General features: G+C 36.3%; 1 protein-coding gene across 5 annotated transcripts in view; it reads left to right on the top strand.

Annotated features, from left to right (window-relative positions):
* The window catches only part of csmd3b (CUB and Sushi multiple domains 3b), a 370,548-nt gene that overhangs the window by 69,120 nt on the left and 276,928 nt on the right, over positions 1 to 24,500 (top strand). For all 5 annotated transcript variants that reach the window (XM_042745476.1, XM_042745479.1, XM_042745477.1 and 2 more), the window contains exon 3: positions 16,520 to 16,632. In XM_042745476.1, coding sequence (XP_042601410.1) covers positions 16,520 to 16,632 — 113 coding nt within the window. The remainder of the gene's footprint in view (positions 1 to 16,519; positions 16,633 to 24,500) is intronic.

Raw genomic sequence — 24,500 nt, 5'->3', positions numbered from 1 at the left:
GACTGTGCAAATGAAACTTTCTGGCAGGAGCAGTGCAGCACTACACTAGTGATGGTGTTGCATACACATGCCAGCGTGGGCACACACACACACACACACACACACACACACACACACACACACACACACACACACACAGTTTGAATATATAGATACAACTTTTTAAAACTATTGTAAAAAATATATATATATATATTAATAGGTTACCAACATTCTGAAATATCTAATGTAATATAGCTCTAAATTATCCGCCATAATATTGTTATTGTTTCATTATTAAATACATTCATCTATACCACTTTTTGTGGTTGGTGATATTTTTGAAAGATGGTTTTGAAAGAAGCCTCTAATATTCAGAAAGGCTGCACTGATTTGATCAAAAATACAATAAAAACGGTTATATTGTGAAATATTATTGCAGTTTAAAATAACTCTTTTCCTACTTTAATATATTCTGAAGTGCAGTTATTCCTGTGATGGCAAAGCCGAATATTAAGCAGCCGTTACTCTATTCTTCAGTGTCACATGATTCCTCATTCTAAAACGCTGATTTGGTGTTCAAAAATATTTCTTCTTATTATGATTATATTATATAGAAAACAGTTGCTTAATATTTATTTATTTATTTGTTTATGTTTGTTTATATTTATTTATATGTATATTTGCTTTATTTTTCAGAATTATTTGATGATTAGAAATAAAAACAGCATTTATTTGCAATAAAAAATCATTATTTATGTGTGTGCATTATAAATATAATTATTACTAATATAACATTAATATTAAAACCATCCAGTAATATTAAATATTTTTTCTAAATATTCAAAAATTGGTCTAGCATTTAGCTGGTTCTTAAGTGAATCGGTTAATCATTTATTTGAACTAATTTACTAAAATGACTGGGGTTTCCCAACACCACACATGAGAGAGAATGAGGGCTGTTTTGGAATCATGTTCGATTATTTTCTCAAAATGCTCAGCTGTAAAACTTTATGTACAATACAACGTGACACAACATTCTGTCCTGACCTAACCCTGCTTGTAGGAAACAGTAACTTATCTGGCAAAGCTCTGTTATTTTTTAAAGCAGCTGACCTACTGTCATGCTATTGACAAAAGTAGTCCGCTACTTCTTATAGTTGCTCCCCAACATTGCTGTCATGCATTGATCATGTATTGTATGAAAGATGAACAAAGGCAATGGAAGTTTGTGAAAGGGAGAGAAAGGACATTCAGTAAGATGTCAGAGAGACAGAAGCATTTCTTCATTCAGAAATGCAGTCGTCTTCATTGCTTTCTTTTCACAACCAAAGCAACCTAGCAGCAAGAGGGCTTTTCCTTCCGACGCCCTTGCAAATTTTTGTCTCTCTTATCTTTCTCCCCACCCAGCTGACTCCATGCCAAGTCTTTTTTTCCTATTTCTCTCTTTATTTATTCAGTAGGCGAACGGTTTGTCCTCTGGTGCAGTTGCCGCATGTGAGGGGGTGGGAGAGGCCACCAAGAGAAGGAAGAAAGCGTTCTTTGTGATTAGGGATCTGAGATTCCCAGCAAGCCAAAGGGCCTTGGCTCAAAAAGGCTGTCTCAGGATCTGTGAGGAAAGAGCCAAGGCCAGGTTTAATATCTCTGATGGTACTCTTTTTGGTTGGCTGATAAAGTGCAGGGGTATGTTTATATCAGATCAAAGTGGTCACTTTGCGAATTCATAGAGTGAGTAGAATTTATTCAAGTCAGTTAAATGTGACAAGAACAAAAATGGATGTTTACCTGAATCAGTTGGGGTCTTAAAGCATATTTCAAAGTTGCAATGGTCCAGTCAGTCACATTGATTAAGCAATTCCCAGAATTCAAGCCCTCTGTGAAAGCCACATTTCTATTAGACTCTGAAGCATAACAATAACCCCACTTAAGGCAAGACCCTACAGCGGAACAAGTTTACTGAAATATTATGTTTAATTAAGCAAGTCCATAAATCAGAAAATAACAGCTGTGATAAAATGTTAAATAAATCAGACAAAAGATATATTAAAGGAACAGTTAACACAAAAATAAAAATTTACCCACCCTCAGGCCATCCATCAATGAAACAGATTTCAGCATTACATCGATTTCCCACCAGTGAATCCTCTGCAGTGAATGGGTGCCATCAGAATGAAAGTCCAAACAGTTGATAAAAACATCACAATGATTGACAAGTAATCCACATGACTCCTTTCTATCACTTAATGTATGGTTGAGTATTTATAAGAAGCAAATTAATCGTTAAACTGTTGGTTTGGGCCGGATGGTCTAAAGGTGAGTTAATTTTCAGCAAATTTTCCATTTTTGGTATTCCTTTAACAAACCCCTCTGTAAAGACCTTCAGAATATAGTAGATAGGAATAAAACTGGAAACTGGATTCATTTAAGTGCTGCTGAAGTAGAGATTTCTGGCTCAGTGCATAAGAAAAAACAATAGATATGTACTGTGATTGCAATTTACAGATGCAAATTACAGTATAAAGTGTAATAAAACCCTTAAAGTTTCCAAATTGTGCCTAAAGTGCAAATGCCTAAAAAAGCAAAGCCATTGCCTATAGTGTCTTGCCAAGACATAGCAAGAGTTTGGCATGAGACTGACTGAGAAAATCCTTCCACCGTTACGTTTTTAAATTCAGACCCCTCTGTATCCTCTCAGCAGGGCCTTGCGCAGCAGATACGATACCCTTCATCAGTTTCAGCGCTGCTGTTCTGTAGGTCTTGTAAAATGCTAGCTGTGCCACAGAGATAGCATTCCTCGAAATATCATCCTCCAAGGGCCACGATTGGCTGACTCCCAGGGTTCATTGAATGGGGTACTGGGAGTGTGCTGAGGTAAATAGTTGATGAGAGATTGCGCAGATTAATTAGCATACCTCATTGTCTTGGCTAATTCAGTCTTCTGCATGACCAAGCCTGAAAACGTAACCTGTTTTATATAAAAATAAATAAATAAATAATAATAAAATAAATAAAAAAATAGAAGAGCATATAAATAATTTTCCCTCCTCCTCCTCCTCCATCCTCCCTTTCAGATTGCAAACAAATACTATATACATTTTCCAGATTAAATGCAAATGACTGGCATTTTTATATTTGTACTCAGTTAGGAAATTAGCATCTTAATGATGTGAATCATAATGAGCTGGTGTGTTGACTCTCTAATGACACAAAGTGTGTGTTTGTCTTTATGAGCAGATAAATTCAGTCTAAAAGTTCCAGTAATCCTTATCAGGTGATATTTTATATGTATTTGGGAAGCTGGAATAAAAATACTTTAGGAAAGTTGACACGTCTGGCCAGTTGTCTGCATTGTGTCATGCTATACTCCCTTTTAATATATTTTTAAAACATTTCTAATTATTATGCGTGCATATTTCATGACCTCGTACTGCATTATTAAGAAACCACGTGTGTGTTCATGTTTTGGGACCATTTAAAATGAATTCAAGAAGGTAAGACGGTATTTAGAAATAGTAAAAAAAAAAAAAAAAAAAAAAAACAGTTACAAGTCCTAAATGTATATATATTTTCCCTTATGCATTCATGTTTTTAATTAAAAGAAAAATGGCCATGCACTAGTCAGCAAGTTATGAAAGTCAAAGTTATTTATGCAAATTGAAATGAAAACAGTTCACCTAATATGAATCATAAGCTAATGCACGCAAAGCATGCAACCCTCCATATGCAAACAATCATAATTGTATGTCATGCATGGACAGATATTTTATGTACATATGAATGAACATGCGTCAACATGCTAATGAGTTTACAGCGGTGTAGCATATATCTCTGCAGCATCCAGGCTCCCATAAGGGTCACTCTGCACTCCAGGTTATTCCTGCCTAGAATAGTCCAGAAAACAAATGACTATGTAGGCATGACCAGCACGGTTTGATAAATTTCTCACATTTCCAGCAAATAAGTGCAGTCAGGCACACATTAGAGCAGAATGGCAGTGGCATTAAATATTCAGCAGTGCTCTTATTAATGTTCATCCCATCAGCCAAATGTCAATCCTTACCAAGAGTGATAGAATGATTATTTTCTCTTCTATTTCCTTCCACCCTGTCATCCCAAGTCCCCTTACCCTGAAGGAAAAAAAAAATCTCTGAAAAGGGCGTCCATACAGATGGCAGCAAATGCGGTGGGTTTCAATCACAGTCTGAATGCCAAACAGCATTTACTTCTGGAGTACCTGCGTCTACTTGAATCTAGTCTCAGCCGCCGACGTCACGCCCACGGACTGTTGGCTAAACGTCTGATACATATGGGACACAAAAGTGGAAACACTTCAGGAGTGTTGAAATCTTCATCGGATTGGTTGAATTCTACAGGATTTCCAGGAAACATGCGTATCACGTTCTTTAAAGTTCTGTCTGGAAACAAAGATGCTGTGACGCCAAACCCCCTCACTACAGAAGAAATCCGTAGTGTTTACAACTGTGACGATGAGCGCTTATCAAGATCAACTAAACACTGGAGTTTCAAAAGTATGTGAAATATTTAAAGTTTGCGTCACAGAATCTTTCAAATACGGCCGAGAGTTTTACACACCGGTCTGTTATTGTGGCGACATTTCCACGCCCCGAAACATGATGCTGAACAAAACAAACTGTGATTGGTTGTTTGACATGTCGGTCAAACGGCCTCATGGGCGGGCCTTGGCCAATGAAAGCTGCCATGGATTCCAGACCTTCAGCCGTCAATTTAAAGACGAGACTAACTTGAATCTAACAACCTGCAGAGGGGAGACCCAGGTATCTCAGTAACTGGAAGGTTTTAACTCAAAGTCCAGTTCCACAAAAAATGTCCATGCTTGTGTTATAACTGTGATTAATTTCAAATTGTATGCTAGCTTATACTTTTTAACTTTTTTTTTTTTTTTCATAATTTCTTCCGTTTTAATTTTAGCTGTTAAATTTACAGCAGGCAATTTAAAGGTAGGTTCTCATGTCTGTGGGTATGTTATCATGAAATATAAATTCAGCATTTGTTGAATTAACTCTCTTTCTTTTTTTTCTTCTTCATTTTTCTTTCTTCTGGGCATTGACAGTAAAATATTTAATAGAGAACCCTGAGATATTCAGTATAGTAAAAGTGACAACTAGCCTCTGTGTCCTCTCTAAACATTATTTTCTAGCCAGTGCTGTGCATCATTATGCTGCCACTGGCACACAGCTCCAGGTGACGGTGGGAACAGCCTTTTCAAAAAAAGAGAAACAGCTTTCCTATGAGAAATCAATCTATCGCATTATGAGGCATTCAGGTTTCATGACTGGAAAGTGTTCATGGTCAGAACTGTGAAACTAATTGCCTGTGAGGGGAAATCAGATAATTGTAATTTCTATATGTCAATATTTGACCAGGGTCTTTGAAGTGCCATGGCCGTGGGTGCTTTTTTCCTTGTTATCCGTGTGGATGCAATGGAATGATTTGCAAAGAGAAAGGAAGAGGACGTGATGAGAAAGAGATCTGAAGAGAAAGAGTGAGAGAGAGGTTATTAACTTGCAGAGAACTAAGAAAAATAAGTCCAAATACTGGAGCCACACGGGCCCTTTATATCCATGGAACAGAGCTAATTGCACCATTTGAATAGATTTTGAGCTAATGGACTTTCCTCCCCCTAAAATCTCAGATTTCTCACTTTATCATGCATTAGATGTAATGGACCCTCTGTACTGATCAAGAAAAGAAGCTGCATTTTACAAACAGACTTATTTTTCTCATTATGCTAAAGGATGTGGTACACCTGTAGCTGCAAGGTTTAAAAAAAAAATCTGAAAAGGTCATATCTGAGTAGTTCATCCAAGCTTCATGTCAGTGATGTATGAGTAAAACCTGATGATTGAGAGCAAACCCTCGTAAAAATAAATAAATAAATACATCTACTTTTTATAATATACTAATACTATTGTTCATATATATTCACTATATCTATCTATCTATCTATCTGTCTGTCTGTCTGTCTGTCTGTCTGTCTGTCTTTCTGTCTGTCTGTCTGTCTGTCTGTCTGTCTGTCTGTGTGTGTGTGTGTGTGTGTGTGTGTGTGTGTGTGTGTATATATATATATATATATAAAACTGTGTGTGTGCATTATGTAATTTTATATGTATAGTATTATAATAATAAAACATGAATAATTGAAACTTTATATAACACTACAAGATTTTATAAATGTGTCAAAACAAATTGTTGTAAGACATAACACTGTGAATATCATATGATTATAGATTATAAACAGATGTAAGTTCTGCAGAGGATCTAGCAGAGTTTCTTTCTCTGAACTTAATTGGTCACAGTCACAGTCAGAAGCACCCGTGATTTGGGTAGCTGAAATCTGTAACACTCTAGAGAATATTATTCTCATATTCAGATCTTATTTAAAGAGGTATTCTGCTGTAAGTGAGAGCTGTACTGCATTTAATATTATTCAAATTTGAAGTAACTTAAAGAAGACAATAAATCTGTTTCTCAGTAATAATCATACTTGTATTCTCTTCATTGGTGTGACTGTGTTTAGTAGAAGCAAACTTCTATTTCTCAGCCTTGGGTTGTTTATTCAAATGCTCTTTGTTCTGCATGTGCTCAGAGAGATCAGTGAAAGATGGTTTGATGTGAACTGCTATTTAAAGCAGCGAGTAAATGACATATGAAGATCTTGTCAATGTTTCCAGAAATAACCTAAGAGCTTTATTCAAACCAGAAACCTCAAATCCCTCTATTTGCACAGTGTTTTGTCTTTACTTTCAGGAATGGCACCAAATTACTGTACATTCTGTATGAAATAATCCTTTGATCTCCTGGTTTGCACAATGACAACATCCTTAAACAAGCTTTCGTCAGTATCATTCATCTTAAAAGTGTACCTTGTATACATTGAGAGTTTTTGATCATTTATAATTGGGTTACGAATAGCAAATCAATTGAAGAAGGTCATTATTCATTGCATGTATACAAACAGAGAAAATAAATGTACTTAATGATTCATGTCATGTAAGGCTGATATTATATGTCAGTGTTTCTCAATTCCAGTTCCCGCGTCCCCCCTGCTCTGCACATTTTGTATGTTTCTCTTACGGCTTAGACGATTGTTCTATTCGAACGTAGTGCCCTGCGAAGTGGACATCACAGGATATTCCGCCATGATTCCAGTTCGAAGCGAACGTATATGTTCCATTCAAAGTGCATTGAAGTGAGATTGAAGTTAGTTTAGATTGTTTATGTTGATTTCAAAGTTGTTCGTGTGTGAAGACGTTGTGCAGTGCAAATCCGTGAATGAATATCTTGAAGTGAGGTAAACTTAAACAGATTTCCCCTGCTCAGGGAGTAGGGAGCAGTGAACACTGTGTAGGGACCATGTCAATTGGAGCATAGTTCATGCACGGAGCTCACTTCTAACGAGCTGATTATCTGAATCAGGTGTGTTAACAGAGAGACGTGCGAAATATGCAGAGCTGGGGGGTGCGAGGACTGCAATTGAGAACTGCTGTTATACGTGATAGTCTCTGATTCATCTTTCTTCTTAAGCGTACATTATTACTATATCTCTGACTTTTATTCTCACCTGTTTCTTTTTCAGAGACAAATGACCCCATTCAGTTTTTATTTTTATTGCATTTTTAGAAGAGAATGAAGAATGAAATTGTTCTATGTCTTCAAACTGTTAATGAGCAGAGCTGTGCGCTAACAAATTGAGAAAAGACACCATTACTTGTGACTGAAAATTATATCTTGCCCTGATAATAAATGTCAGTGATAGTAATGATGGATTTTACACCATTCAGAAACTTCATTTGTGCTAATATCTGACTCGCAGCATATTTTGCTTTGAGATCTCTTCTTGATTCACCTCAGGTCCAAGTTTTATCTCAGAAACTGGCTATATTATTTATCATCAAATAACTGTTATTAATTATTGTGTGATTGTGCATTAGGAATTGAGAGCCCATGTGCATTAGCTTGTAGGTCCCTCAGATCTTGTGGGTCACTGCAATGGTGCTCTGAGTCTGCCGACATATGGATTTTCTTGCTAGGCCAGCTGTAATGAATGGTATGAACAGCATGTTTATAGAGGGCTGATGGTCCTGTGGCCTGTTTTAACCTTTACCCAGATGATAGAGCAGCATGCGCACTGTAAAAAAAAAAAAATCAGTCAAATTTATGGTAAAAACCGGCAGCTGTGGTTGCTAAAAATACGGTAGCAACATTTTAGGTTTTGCGGTTTGAACTTACATTTACAGTTAAATACTGTAATTTCATTAACTGATATAATGTTAATATACCAACCTACTGAAGTACTGAAATCTGTTTTGTTCAGTGTAATACACTGATAACCACCAAATGCAGGTGGTGATGAGAAAGTCACATGATGAACTAAAGCCCATCACAAGCAACTTTTAAATAATAACACATATAGAAGGTGCACTGTGTCATTCACACAAACACTAAACACCATCACGGTAACACACATGAAACTGAAATAATGCAATAAACATTAATTTAACAACATTAGGTATAACACACAACCCTAATATACAAAACTGATACTGCTTGCAATACTGCTTGCTGACCAGTGAATAGATATAGTATTAGATAATCTACAGTATGTGGCTTGCATAAACAGTCTGGCTGTCCCTCACTGATCGCTTCTGTAGATTAACAAGTCAGGACTGAGCTGTGTTTTTGTAGACCACCATGAAGGCGAGGGTGACAGTGCTATTCAACAGTCTGAATTATTTCCGTGAGTCCACACAGCATATGACGTGCGATGTCCTCCCCCTCAACCACACTGTAGGTCGCCTTTGTTATCAAAACTTCCCCCGCTTGATTGCCTCCGATCTGATTCTAGATCAAGTCAGTCATCCTGAGTGGGAGTAGACAGGTCTCTCCACTTAACAAAGATGAGCTAATACAAAGCCAAAAATACAGTGAGATCAAACACCACAATGTTTTGAAAGGGTCTGTGATAAATCTTTCAAAGTTACTCTGCAAATATGATTTTTCTTAACATTTTTTAAAATATATTTTGCAGGCACTTACCTCAGAAGAGGCAGTCTTGGAAATGTATTACTTACATTTAAAGAAATAGTTCACAAATAAATTAATGTTTTTTTTTTTTTGGAAGAATTGTTAATTAGGGCTCTAAATAATTATATGAGGTCAACTGAGGAATTGATGTCAGAAGTCAGAAATGGTCATTTAGAATGACATGACATGACATTTTTAAGTAGACTGTTCCTGTAATAATTAAGAATCCCCACCAAAAAGTGTTTGCGTACATAAAGATTATGTTCTTTAACAACTGAAAAAGGTAGCAAAACAAGCCAGAGGCGAAACCCACTCTTCTGTCATACACCACTGTGCTTGCCTCATAAAATCTCAAGCTCATTAGCCAGACAAGTGCATCCGTGTCCATGTTAGTGAACAGAAGGTTCCATATAAATAGCTGGGTCTGCTTGAGTGGGAGACTGGAACTGTCCTCAGCAGCAGATTGCTTTGGGGTGGGGGGACGGGGGGAGCTGGGGTGGAATGCAGGCAATTTCCCCCCACTGAGGGAGAGTATGGTGCTGATGGAATGTGGATTTTGATAAGACGGTATGCCTGTGTGAGTGGTATGTTTGGCTGGGCAGATATAGAAGGAACAGAAGGGTTTTAATCCTGGGTAGTGAGCTGCAGCATTAGCAGCTGGGGCGTGCTATAGCATGCCTTATTTTGCCACACAACTTTGAGATTTTTTTTGAGGCGTAGGAGATACAGTGTTTGATTCACTGTGTGGTCACAGATATTGGGAATGAATCTCTCGAGGTATCGCTCGCCCACACACTTGTCTTGTCCTTGTTTAATTACTCTACTGATGGGAAACTGTTTGAAAGTTAAAATCTAAAGCAGTGGTTCTTAACTTGACTGATGCTGTTCATTCTTGTTATGCAGAACATTTTGAGCTCAACGGAAACCTAAAAGATTAACGTCTTGAAGTGTGAGGAAGTATTTCTTCTTAGAAGACTTTCAGAAATATGCTCAGGCATTTGAACTTTAATTGTAGCTTGATTTTTACACAATGGAAAGGAAATTAAACTGATCCACTAAAATAAAGGATTTAAGGTAAACTCACTTGAGGGTGTCAACTTAATATTGTGATAATATCATAATTGATGTAACTGTATCATATTTTACATGTTTAACAGTTCATGTAGGTTAATGTAGTTATGTTGTCAATTCACAGTAAATGAATGAATTGGACTAGGTGTAACTTTCATGTTGAAATAGGACATAAATGTAACGTTCAACTTTCGAGACGTCAGTTGTGATGGATTTGCTCTAAAACTCAGTCTCTCATTGTTTATTGTACTTTTTTCATTTTAGTTCTTTGGGGACTTTGCACATTGTTTGAGGTCATTTTAAACAACAACAAGGATTCATGGATAACAGATAAAAGATTGAGCTCACATAATTGTCAATGGACTGAAATGAGCTAATATTAGATATCACATTCTTTAAGCATTAGTGGAAATTTCAGTAAACATGACTGGGATGCTGATATTCATTATCATTGGAGTGAACTTGTGAAGCTTTAATAATGTTTAAACAGATCTATATTTCTGGCAAGTCAGTGTCTTGAAGCTGTTCCATTTTTCCCTTTACTACAGCTTTTTAATACATCAAGCAATGTATGAAAATTGCATTTTGGAGGAAACTTTCTTTATAGACTCTCAAATTGCTTAGTTATCCTGGTGCGTAATTTTATACAGCTGTCAGTTTGAGTTTTTCTCATTTATAGAAACACAGAATTGCTTTTAAAGAAACGTCCCGGGTTACTTTTATTGACTTTCACAATTGTGGCAATTGCATAAATTCTGAACTTAAGTCCATTGCCTTCCAATATGCCACAGACCTTTGAGAGAAGTGAGCTCAAAGTTATGAATGAGTATCTGCAAGAGCCATCTTGACAAATGAAGATTTATGGACTGTTTTTCCCCATGAGAGGCATTACATCTTTTGGGGACAACCATGGTATCATCTGTTTTCATTTGGCTGAAAGCTTCCCTGAACTCTAAGCCCCCTTCACCAATATTTAGATTAAATAGTAATGTACCATATGATGGGATGTATAAAATGTCAAAAGGTAAAAGTAAATGTACGGCCAGTCATCAAAAACTCACTGTTATAGGTCGCTTTTTTTATTCCCATTGCTGCATATGTGGTTTTCTATAACATTCTTTCATATATTTGATGCTTTTTGCCATATAGCTAGAATATAAATTATGTTCTTTGAAGTAATGTCCTTAAAATATAAATAAACTCACACAATCAGTATAGTAAAGGAAGCTGCCAAAACATTTCAGTGTGTGGGTGTATATGTACATTCATACAAAAGTGTGTCCATCTGTGTTGTTGTGCCAGCTATGGCGCCACAGCATAAATGGCTGCCCACTGCTCCAGGTGTGTGTTCATGGTGTGTGTTCATGGTGTGTGTGTCTTTGTGTGTGTGTGTGTGTGTGTGTGTGTGTGTGTGTGTGTGTGCGTGTGTGTGTGTGTGTGTGCGTGTGTGTGTGCGTGTTTTTGTGACATATCAGGAGACAACTTTGTACAATGACATGGGTATGACACAGGTATTACAAGGAGAGGGTGACTTATGAGGACATAACCCATGTCCCCATTTTTTAAAATGCTTATAAACCATACAGAATGAGTGTTTTTTTTTTTTTTTTTTTTTTTTTTTTTTTTTTTAGAAAGTAAAAATGCACAAAGTTTCCTGTAAGGGAAGGTGTGGGGTTAGTGTAGGACAATAGCACATAAAAACCATTATGCCTATGGAATGTCCCCGCAATTCACAAAAACAAACGTGTGTGTGTGTGTGTTCACTGCTGTGTGTGTGCACTTTGGATGGGTTAAATGCAGAGCACGAATTCTGAGTATGGGTCACCATACTTGGCTGTATGTCACGTCACTTTAGGATTTCTCAAAAGCAAGCATAGTTTAATATTATATTTTGAATTTTACAGTCAGTATCACAAGTGTGCATTATTGCTGTTTTATTTCTAGAACAGCAAATAGGCCAGTTAAAAGTTTGTTAAAATGTTTCTTTGGACTGTCACACTTAAAGCAGTACCAACTTTTTATTCATTCATGCTTTATTAAGCAGGTTAAATTAGTTGCATTGTAACATTTAAAACAACTGACTTTAGGTAATGTTTTATTTTTGCATTAGACAAAATCCTATAGACTATAGAATCCTATAGATCAGATTATGGACTTTTTGAGGTTGATGATTATTAAATATAATTGAGGCTGTACTGTTATGGACATTATGTGAGACACCTCTAATGGAAATCATTGTATAATTATTGTCATAGTATCCATTATTTTATCTTTTTAGAAGTCTCAAAATGATAAAGATCAATGTAATACTACAAGACACCAAATACTTTCTACCCACGTTTCAAAATCTCTCATCTGACATCAGAGGTGTCCAGTTTAAATTGGTCGAACACCTTGCAGATCCACAAAACCAATAAATGGCCTTGCTGTTTGACCTGTGTCTAGTTCTCCAGTGAGAGAAATGAATTGTCTCGACATCTCCATCTTCATCAAGTTCATTTGTTTTGTGGTTTGAAGTCCCTGAGCAACTTACAAGACCTCATAGCCCTGTTTAAATATATTTATTAAACCCATCCCTCTTTACTCTCATCCTAACATGTTACTCTCTCAGATGCGATCGTATGTAACCACGACAAGATGAAAACAATCAAATAAGCAGAGGAACTGCACCTTCCCTGAGGAATCACATTATCCTTTAACACCCGAGGACTTTTAATGAGGGAAAAAATCAATTGACTTAAATCTATGACTTCAAATATTGCACTCCGATTAAGAAAAGTACGAAAAGATGAATTTTCACTTACAGAATAACATGATTTTATTGGCTCATAAGCTCCCACTCTGACTGTATATAATGAATACCCTGAAACAGATGTTACTGGAGCAGATCAAACCCTCCAATCAAACCCTAAGCAGTAAAGACACCTCATTTTTTCACGATTGCCCACTGCACTACCTCTGGCAACGCTGAGTGTTTTTATTTATTCCTCCCTGGGTTGTGTAAGAAAGCTTTACCACTCTTTATGTGCCTAGTGGCACAGACAGAAAGAGAGAGAGAGACTGACAGAGAGACAGAAACAGAGAAATCTCATCAGAGAAATAAATGAGTATGAGTATGAATGAGCATATTTGGCAAAATGTAATTACCGGATTAAAAGGAGGGGAAATGCACATTAGGAATAAAGCAACATTAGAGGCAGGGGTGTAATGGTGTCTTTGTGGAAATGTTTCATGTTCTTCTAGCAGTGGATCAAAGTGTTGTTGTTTTTTTTTGTTTTTTTTTTCATGGTAAAACGGGATCTTGGTAATTTTCTACCATGTTGGAAGCACTCGTTTGACATAAGAAAGAACATTGAAATATAGACTGCCCTCTCCATTCAAAATGAGAAAGGCATTTTGTTCATGAATTATTTAGGATAGGGAATGTTCTTTCAAGACAAATACGTGCAGACGTCAAAAAATGTTCTAGAAAATGTTGAAATATTGGTGTTTTTGTCCTGCGAACCTTTACAACAGAATTAAATACTGTATTATTTTGAGGAACATTGGGGTTTTGTGATAATAATTCCTGTCTGAAGCCAAATCTGTGAGCTTAAAAGCTGGAATTAATCCAAAAGTCCTTCTGGAAATACTTTTTGACATACGCTTATACCGTACAGTAGCAGCATAAGCTTTGATCTTAATTCTGTCCATATTCCGACAATCGTCTAAAAACTACAGAGTTACCAATCTTGCCTGAACCAGTACATGAAATCACTGCTGAAGTCCCCTGTTAACTCAGATGTTCTGTAAATGTTGAAATCCCATCCAAACAGTACTTAAGTCTTTGCTGTCTCTGTATTGCCTTTGAACATTTTATGAAACACTTGAGGTCAAAGGTTTGATGCTTGGACACTATTGCCTACACAAGAATCTTTCATTTTCTGGACAGTTTTCGGTTAAACCATCCTTTTAATCCTAACTCGTATGACAGGCTGGTTTTTGACCCTGTCAGTATGGTGCCTTTTAAAGTGTGCAGCGTGAGCTGATTGGTGGCTGGGAGCTTGAAGACAAAGTAGTTTGCTGCATGTTCTCGGGCCAAAAGCAGTATGTCCAAGCGATTTAAGCCCCGATGATCATCTAACGAGCAGCAGAGAGTGGAGGCTCCCGACTGTTTTGGCTGTGGGCAGAGTGAGGAGATAGATTTGTTCCAACTCACGCAGTAGTCGAAAAAAGCAGTTAGCAAAGCCCTTGGGGATGGATGGACTCTGAACAGAGCTGCTGTTCCTTTTAAAAACTCAAGCGCCACTGATCTCCAACAACCTTTAAAACCCAGTCCAGCGGTCTGATATGCAAGTAGCAGTTTGTATGCATGTTTTCACTCACCCCCAAGACTGTAACATTGTACTGTAATATTAAGTACAAAAAAACTGATTTGGAGTCTCACTGAAGAAGGACAAATGTCATGTGAAGTCCACCAAAGCATGAATGTATCCATACACATGTATTAAGTCAGTACTGGGAGATTCAGTGCCATCCAGCCTCACAGGTCCAAATAATTTCCCTTGTACTGCAAGAATAATGATAAGGTATCTGGTAATATATGCAGTAATTCAGACAATAGTAGAGTGTTGGCTTTATTCAGGGATGGTGATTTACTTAGTATTTAATGCCTCACTTCCCATGATGCAGTTTGGCAGAGATGCACAGTACTTAGTTTTTCATATAAAAGTTTTTTTTCTTTCCTAAGTTACTTTTCATTACATAAACATTGTGTGTACAGCATCAAGTAATAAAAGAGGTGTATTACATTTAAATCTGAAATTAAACAGCTGTAATTTAGACTTCAAATATTCAGATTGGCTATGTCAAAAATGTTAAATCATTAGCCTTAATATTTCCCATCCTGTAAAAGGAAAATGCTTTATTCCAAGCCTTTTACTATGTTTTGTTTGTTATTTCACCTTTTTAATATGGCTGGCTAAACATTTGGAGGAAAAAAGAGATTATTCTTTTTTAAGAAGCAACTAGGTCATTTGTGAATTTACATAAGATTCAGGAACATAGGTCTTTTAATCTATTCTCTAACAGTCTTTGAAGTTTAGGACAAGTTTAAAGGTTAAAATTATTCAAACAAAACTGCAGTGTCCTAAGGATATTATTCATAGCCATTTATAAATATTTCAGTCTCACTGTGAGTTCATTAGCATAAACAAAAGAAATTCTGTCCATGTGACGCATATTAGTGGACACACACATTTTTGAGAAAATACCCACACATACTTTTAAAAACATCTCCGGATCCTAACATGTTGCTGACCTAATCGATTATCTAAATGGAGATAGCCAGCAGCTCTGCTAACACACGATTTGTATTTGTTTCGTCAGTGCCTCTAAATATATGTTCTGTAGCATGCTGGTGGGTTATAATGTTGGTGATGTCTGGAGGCCCCCAAGGAGTGGTTTGACAAAATGACTTTGCATGCACACATGAGCACTGGGGATTATTCTGGAGCTTAAATAAAGCGGGTAAAAAAAAAAAAAAAAACCTGCTTTCACATCACAAAAATTATGTATAATAATATTAGTATTCTGAGAAGACAGGTTCAGATTTAACTAAACATTTCCATATCAAATTAGTTTCACACTATGTTTTCTATATTTTAGCCATGTTTTCATAAGCACTAAGGTTTTTTATTTTATTTTATTTTTATTATTGGCCTATTGCCTTATGTGAGATCTATGTGTCACTGGGGGAAGAAAACTGAAGCCTTGCACCACATGAAAAAAAAAATTACATTATTTATTATTTTAGTGAATAAATTATTATAGGTTTGAGACCAACCTTTGCTTCTCCGTGTTACAAAACAAATAAACCACTACAAATATAAATGTTTGGAGTTAGTAAAACTTTTTTAAGGTTTATTTATTATTATTTTAAGATTATTTTATTTTTATTTATTTTTGGTATCCAAGGCTCCATTTGTTGCATCAAAAATACAATAAAAACAGCAATCCTCTAAAGTATTATTACAGTTTGATTCTCAAGAAATATTTCTTATTATCAAGGTTGAAAAAAGTTGTGCTTTATATGTTTTTTTTTTGGATTTTTTCCCCCCAGGATGTCTTGATATATAGAAAGTTTAGAAAAGTTGCGTTTGTTTGAAATATAAATAGTTTGTAACATTATAAATGTCTTTACTGTCACTTTTGAATAATTTTATGCATCCTTGCTGAATAAAAAATATTCATTTATTATTATATCTCAAGAAACCATCAGTTGTTTCAATATCACAAAAATCACAAAACGAACACCATGCATACAGTGAGTGCTGAAAGCTTCGAAACATGTTATAAGATGATATGTGTATAAGATCTTTCTTTTCTAACTTAAGCTTATTTCTCTTCTCTTTGGTCTCTTTAGGTTAACGGGTTTCCAAATCCCACCTCCTGTCACAAGCACTGGATCTGTATTCTCCTTGAGACTCACCAGTGACTTCGCTGTGAGCGCGCATGGCTTTAAAATCTATTATGAAGGTAAATATTCCAGTCCTTTCTGTGTTGTGCTATGTCTTGTTACACTTTTATTGTGCATATCAGATGAAATCTGCGACATTAATTAAGAGCCACTCTGCTTGGCAAGTTAAAGGCTACCCTGCAATCTGTGCCAATCATAATTGTATTTATTAAGCCTCAATGAAGAGGTGGTCTCTGACTACAGACCTCATCACTCCCCATTAAACTTCATCAAATTACTGTCTGGAGGCTTTGGCTAAAATATTTTTTTCCTGTCTTTTAGACACTTGCATCAAATTCCAGGAAGATGGCACAGAGCATTATAGCACCTTTTATCTAATTCATTTTGCATGTAAACTAATGGATAGTGAAGGGTACATGACGTCTATCTCTTTAGTGCATAAGTCTTGTTTTTTTTCCAGTTGCTTGGCTGTGCTTTAGAGCCTCCTAGTCTTATTTAAGAAGACAAACAGGCCAAGGATTTATTTATTATGCTAAATAAACAAACTAACATACTTTGCTCTGTGAAAATATTTATGTACAGCAGAGTTGGGTTTTTAACTTCTTTCCTTATCAGAGCAATTGGCGGCTGGATGAATGGGAGGAAATACATTCACTACACATATTAGCTTTGGGAGTGAGGTGGTAGGAGGGAGATGGATGAGTGTGGTCTTGTTCGTGTGTAGCAGAGCCGCTCTGCGTGTCTTTCATTGTCTGATCTGAGTCACTTGAAGTAGGCTGCGTCAGCCTGAAGCATCATTTACTGTGTTGTTTCAGTGTCTCAGCCTGGTTGCCTCCCCTTCCTTTTGATTCATTTTTTGGATCAAACTGTGCAGGGAAAAAGTGTCTCACTACTACAGCGTCAAACTTCTTTTGTCAGAAAGCTGTGGGCTTTAATAATCTCTCCTACACAGCTTAAGTAAAAGTGATTGTCAGAACATAAGTCAAATTTGGCTTAATTAAAAAAGGATTTAAAACTTTTTTTCAGTTAATTTCCTGCCTAGTTCATGTAAAACACATCTCCATCGCAATTTATGAAAGTATTTAATTGTATTTATTTTTGAGAAACATCAATTTATGGTGTCATTAATAGCATCATGCACTTTATTAAAGTTATAAATGTGTTTTTTTTTTTTTCTAGGAAGTCATTGAGACTCCAAGTCATGGTGAAATGCACTCATGATTATGAAGGCTTTTAACCATGGTTTTATAAGCAGTTTATTTTCTTGCTTCTTTTAAAATATAGTTATAAAAGACCCAAGCAAACTGAGAATGTAATCTTCACTTAGGGAAAGTAATCCTCATTCTCAGTGAAAACAAACAAGGTCTTTGGCAAGCAAGGTGTTATTTTTATTTTTTTTATTTTTTAATATACACTATATACAGTTAGGTCCATATATATTTGGACACGGGCACAATTTTTATTATTTTAGCTGTTGACCAAATCTTATTCAAGTTACAGTTGTATAATGAATATGGACTTAAAGTGCACAATCTGAGCTTTAATTTGAGGGCATTCTCATCACAATTGTAGGAAAGGTTAAGGAATTACAGCTCTTTAAGATGTACTTCCCCCCTTTTTCAAGGGACCATAAGTAATTGGACAGTTGACTCAAAAGCCATATCATGGACAGGCATAGGCTATTCCTTCATTATTTCTACATCAATTAAGCAAGTAAAAAGTCTGGAGCTGATTCTAAATGTGCATTTGGAAGCTATTGCTGTGAACCCAAATCATGCTGTCAAAGGAGCCAATTGTTAGGCTTCAAAGTCAAAACAAATCCATCAGAGAGATAGCAGGAACATTAGGAGTGGCCAAATCAACAGTTTGGTACATTCTGGAAAAAAAAAAAAAAAAAAGCAGTGTGAGCAGTGTGATGGCATGAGCGTGCATGGCTTGCAGTGGCTCTGGGTTACAGGTGTTTAGTGATGATGTGACAGAGGACAGAAGCAGCCAGAAGAAGAATTCTGAAGTGTATAGGGATATACTCTCTGCCCAGATTCAGCCAAATGCAAAAAAAAAGTTGATTGGACAGCGCTGTATAGTACAAGTAGACAATGACCCAAAACATACAGCAAAAGCAAGTTTTTGAAGGTAAAAAGTGGATTATTCAACAGGCCAAGTCAGTCACCTGTTGAGTACCCAACTGAGCATGCATTCCACTTGTTAAAGACAAAGCTAATGACAGAAAGACCCACAAACAAACAACGAATGAAGTCAGCTGCAGTAAAGGCCTGGCAAAGCATCACAAAGGAGGAAACCCAGCCTCTGGTGATGTCTATGAGTTCCAGACTTAAGGCAGTCATTGCCTGCAAAGGATTCTCAACAAAATATTAAAATAAACATTTGTCATATTTATGATTATATTTATTTGTCCAATTACATTTGAGCCCTGAAAATGGAGGACTGTGTATAAAATGTTGGTAATTGCTAAGCCTTTTATGTTATATTTTTGTTCAACCCCTTAAATTAAAGTTTAAAGTCTGCACTTCAGTTTTATCTTGATTGAATTCTGTTGGCATACAGAGCCAAAATAATGAAAATTGTGTCAGTGTCTAAATTTATGTGGACCTAACTGTACACACCTGCACTGGATAGCCTCAACCACTTATTGTCTCATTGGTTCAAAATTACACTCCACATGGTCATTTCATTATCTATGTTTGATTTTATGTAATTTTGTCATGTTATTGTGCATTTATGTCATCAGTGTGGACAGACAAAGTACTATCCTCTTGAAGCTTGTCTCGCTACGCCTGGGCACATTGTTACACCAGCCTGTCCAGTTTCATTGCAAACAACTGAAGCTCTCATAACTTATTATAATGTGCTGTTTGTATTTTTTTGCACCAATACAAAATCAGGAGATATTCAAAATCAAGTGAAATTCAGCTGGAGATGTGAAGTGTATGCGTCCTGTGTGTTTACATAATCAAATGTTTCATAACATGGACAGCAGTTGGGAATGCATAGCTTCATCAAGCAGAATGTCCCAGAAATGCTCGGTTGAATAAACTTTCATGCAGAGCAGAGTTCCTTGTAATGATCTTAATGATTCAACATGGGCGGATAGATGCTGAGGTTGGGGAAGTGTAGCTGTATGTCAATGACAATGGTATAGGCAATAGACGACATGTCACTAGGACAAGTCATTGGGAATTTCTTTAGAGAATGTGGTTGAAATATTCACTACTGTGGATACGACTTTGGCACTTAAAAATTGGAATGTATGCCAGCTGTTTTTCATCAAACATTTATGTAATTTTATATTACTAGCAGTAGCACTGGGTTCAGCTAAAAACTTAGTGTTCACTTGTGTTGTGTACGGTCCCACTCGACCTCTCTGTCCCCATTTCCTCATCTGTCTCAGAGTTAAAATTGGCAAAAGCATGCTAAATGGTAGGCAGTCTTCCAAACAATTAATAGAGATATTTTTTTAAAGGCTCTTATAATAATGTTCTCTGGGGTCCACTTGTATTGTTGGTAAAGTTTTTTTTTTTTTTTTTTTGAGGAGCCAAAAATATTTAAACTGAATTACGATTAAACTGGCAATGTTTTATTGTTTATTTACTTAATTGCTTACTTTTTCCTGCTGTGCTCTTAATACTAATACTAGTAAATTTGCATGCAAAATTAGAAATAATGGGTTTCATTTATTAATAATTACATTTACCGTTTTGTATTTGTACACACAATATTTCTTCTCTTGAAAATTTTTCACCTAATTCACAACATCTGGATGCACATATTAATTGTTCTTAAATTTCTACACTCTATAAAATGATGCGTTGATTCAATCAAACTTTGGGTCAAATATGGACTAACCCAACTTTTGGGTTAAAAATATGAGTGAGTGATGTGACATACAGCCAAGTATGGTGACCCATACTCAGAATTCATGCTCTGCATTTAACCCATCCAAAGTGCACCACGACCCAAATATGTAATATAAAAAGCTTTTTTAGAGTGTAATGTTAATTAATTTGAAGTTTTTTAAATAAGCAATCATGTGGCCAGTGTTAGCCATTTGTTCATGATGCTGATGCTAATTTGACTTGTTTTAATACAAACGTAACTGCCGGCAATCTTGCATTTTAGTTATTGACTGCAGTGACAATTATCTCAGAGGACTTTAATATTACTGCAATATTATTAATTTGTCAACATTATGTGTTGCAGAGTTTGTCTTTTTTTTTTTTTATGAGGAGGAGGAAGTTTGGAGTTCTAAAACTTTAGAGTTTCTTTCTTTCTTTCTTTAGTAAAATGTCCTATGTCATCTCATTGGTCATTTTAATTATTTATCTCTTGTTCCTTTTTGGGATTACATGTACAATGTTGTTGTCGTTATTCTTCTCCAGCACTAAGATCTGAATGTTTTTACATGTTGCATCATTATTTTAGCTACCCTGGTATTTAATGAGCAGTTCCTGTCGACTCGTGTGTTTTGGGATTAGTTTCCATTCACTCTTTTATTCTGCTACATGGATCCAGATATTCTAGTCTTCTTGCACCATGGACCACCACCGATTGCATGATTCTCTCCAGGTATCTCCTTCTACCTCTTGCATTCAGATGGGAAAAGTTGAATACATTTAGAAACAGATGACGCAAGGACAAAAACATGCACAAACAGCTAAAATAACTTACAAATGTTTCCTGAAGGATTTTGGAATCATTCTTTTCAGACCGTGACAAATAGACAGTTATCTAAGGGCAGTGTGGGTGTAGAACATGTTGATTTCAAAGACACTGTCGCCAGGGAAACTAGCTTCTCTGAGAGGAAGTCAGCAGTTAAGTCAGCTACTCATGCTCTTGTAAACACATGCCTGGAGCTATTGTTCTCATGAGGGCCGGTGAAGGTAGAATATATCGTACAACATCCGCGCAGAATCTGGCAACCTCGAGAAGGTCTCTTGAGCTCATCCAAATCACTGTACTACACTGCTTCCCTCCTAAAGGAGAGACTCTTGTACATCTAAAGGACCTCGGAGACCTTCTGAACGTAGAGGTTTTCCTTCAGTATATATGAATATTAAAGTGTGCTTTATTATTAATGGTGTATGCTAGCTTTATTAAAAATGAATTCTCAACTAAAAGGGATATCTGAGCAAGTGTTTTGCATTCCCTGTGGCCCTAAGGTTTATGTTTCTTCACTCATGGAAGCATTTTCATGTAATGTTTTTGAAAAACCTCTTCGCCAGTAAGGCTGTTAGATTCTGATTCCAGTTTTTTTTTTAATTAATTTTTTTTTTAATTTGAAGTGTTGCTTCCAATTTCCACAATTCTAAATAGAAAGAAAGAAAGAAAGAAAGAAAGAAAGAAAGAAAGAAAGAAAGAAAGAAAGAAAGAAAGAAAGAAAGAAAGAAAGAAAGAAAGAAAGAAAGAAAGGTGAAGTGAGATCCTATAATAAACAGTGAAATATAGATTTTGATTATGATTGATAGTGTGAATGTCAAAATAGCGTTTAGTTGCTGTTTTTGTTTTTATTTTATTTTAATTCATTTAATTTTATTTCATTGCATTTTATTTTGACCTAGTGCTGTCATAGTGTTTTGACTTTTTTGGAACAAATCTGTTGAGTGAATCTTCGAAACAATCACTAATAAACCTAGTGAAAAATAAATATACTAAAATGTATTTGCAGTACATTTATTTCACAATACTTGGCGTCCTCTAAATTGGAACAACTAATTTTGTACTAATTTTGACAGAAATGTCACTGAATGACTCAGTGATTCAAACTGAATTAATCATTTTGCTGAACTGATTCAAAAGTTTTGATTCAGTGGGATGAATGTCAGTCCCTTTACTCTGGTAGTTTAGAAACCTAGGGAATAGACAAACCATTCATTCATTCATTCATTTTATTATTTATCTATCTATCCTTCCATCTATCCATAACATATATGTATGTGGTAGAATTGTGTGTTTTTGTTTGTTTGTTTTTTGGCTCACCATATTTAATTTTGCTACCTACCAATTAAGTTGGTCTGATCATGTTCAATAGAAACGATCCCAGAAACAGTTATACATCCCAAAAACTGCCCATAGAAACGAGTGAGCAGACTTCTGACCCAGGAATCCAGAAAATGCTGACTGCATTATTTTACATAAGTCTTCCTTTTCATGAGGGTGTTCATGAGATTATTGCATAGTGCTGACAAGTAGTGAAACAGGACACAGACAGTTTAAAGCAAAAGCCTAGAGTGATTCTTTCCCACCCTTCTAAACTTAATCTATTAAATATAGGATGAAGCAGGATTTTTCTTTTTTCTGCACAACTTGTAATGAATTTACAGATGTTTGTGAGCACATTCACTTAATCAGGAAGATCTGTGCCATTGCCAAAGGTCCCAGGAAGTCATTGTTTTTTTCCTCCAAATTGTGTTTCCTTTTCAATTTGATGCTTCCTGTTTGCCTGGAATATTTAATATCCTTGCTAATGACTATCCACTGCTGGCCTAACATGCATGCCTCCTCCAAGCATTTTTTCAGGTTGAAATTAATTGTATTAATTTATACTGGCGTCTAACTTCAGGCTTATTTGTGAAGATCATTTCCCAGCAGTAATGGGGAGCTGCTGCTTTATTATACGAGTGCTTCTGCTGACCTCTTCGGTCTCCTGTCACTTTATTTTGAGTGACAACAGACTGTCTCTCATACTTTATCATAATTAACAGTGAATTAATCAGAAGATGTTCAATAACCTGGAGTGTAACCCACCATCTGCAGCTAAAGTGTTTAGAGGAACGGACTATTTGGGCATGTGGTAGTGCTCTGATGATGACTGACAATGGTTATGGGTATTTCTAGAGATATGATGACATTATTAAAGCGTAGGGTTGTGAATGATAGGTTGATGGTTGATATCAGTTTTCACTGTGGCTAGAAGGCTGCATAGTTGCATGTAATATGTCAATCATGATACAGATTGTGTTTCATTTTAGTTTTGGATGGGGTGGTTTATTAAAGGTGTGCAATTTTTTTTTTTTATACCATACCATAACATGTACTGTAGCTTTTTTAAAGAAATGAATAGTTTTTTTGGCAAGAATTCATTAAATTTACAAAAAGTGACAGTACCAACATATCTAATGTAAAGATTCATATTTCAAGAAAATTTTGTCTTTTTAGGCTATCATTCTTTCTATTAAAGGATCACCGTTCCCACAAAAATATTAAGCAGCACAACTGTCAACAACATTGATAATAATAAGAAATGTTATACTGGAATGATTTGATTTCTGAAGGATCATGTAGCACTAAAGACTGGAGTAATGACTGCTGAAAATTCAACTTTGCCATATGGGAATGCATTATATTTTAGGATATAATAATAGAAAACGTCTCAGGTTACGAATGTAACCATGGTTCCCTGAGTAGGGAACAAGACACTGCGTCCTCTAGGGGTCGCTATGGGGAACACCTCGTCGTGACCCGTGTCTGAAGCATACATTGAAAAAACACCCACGAGTTGGCCGGCGACAGCCTCTGACGTCACTACCGGCACGACTATAAACAGGCACCGGGAGAACACGTCATTCACTTCTTCGTCTGAAGCTTGCATCCGAAGCATGGCAGGGAGCTAGAGGACGCAGTGTCTCGTTCCCTACTCAGGGAACCATGGTTACATTTGTAACCTGAGACATTCCCTTTCAAGGGAACTTCGAACTGTGTCCTCTAGGGGTCGCTATGGGGAACAGGATACCCATGCTGAGTCATCAACTCGATCTGTGGAAATAATGCTGGAGCGCTCTGGGGAAAAACAGTGAACTCAGTCTCATATGAGAGGAGAACTCCGAATCCAGAGTAGCGCGCTCATAGGCGACCCTTCTTGGAAAAGGGGAGCACTGCTAAACTACCATGAGAATCGCCCAAATAGCCCCTC

The sequence above is a fragment of the Cyprinus carpio genome, chromosome B19 (assembly GCF_018340385.1).
Source record: "Cyprinus carpio isolate SPL01 chromosome B19, ASM1834038v1, whole genome shotgun sequence".
NCBI classification, from domain to species: domain Eukaryota; kingdom Metazoa; phylum Chordata; class Actinopteri; order Cypriniformes; family Cyprinidae; genus Cyprinus; species Cyprinus carpio.
This window is presented reverse-complemented; position numbering and strand designations above follow the sequence as displayed.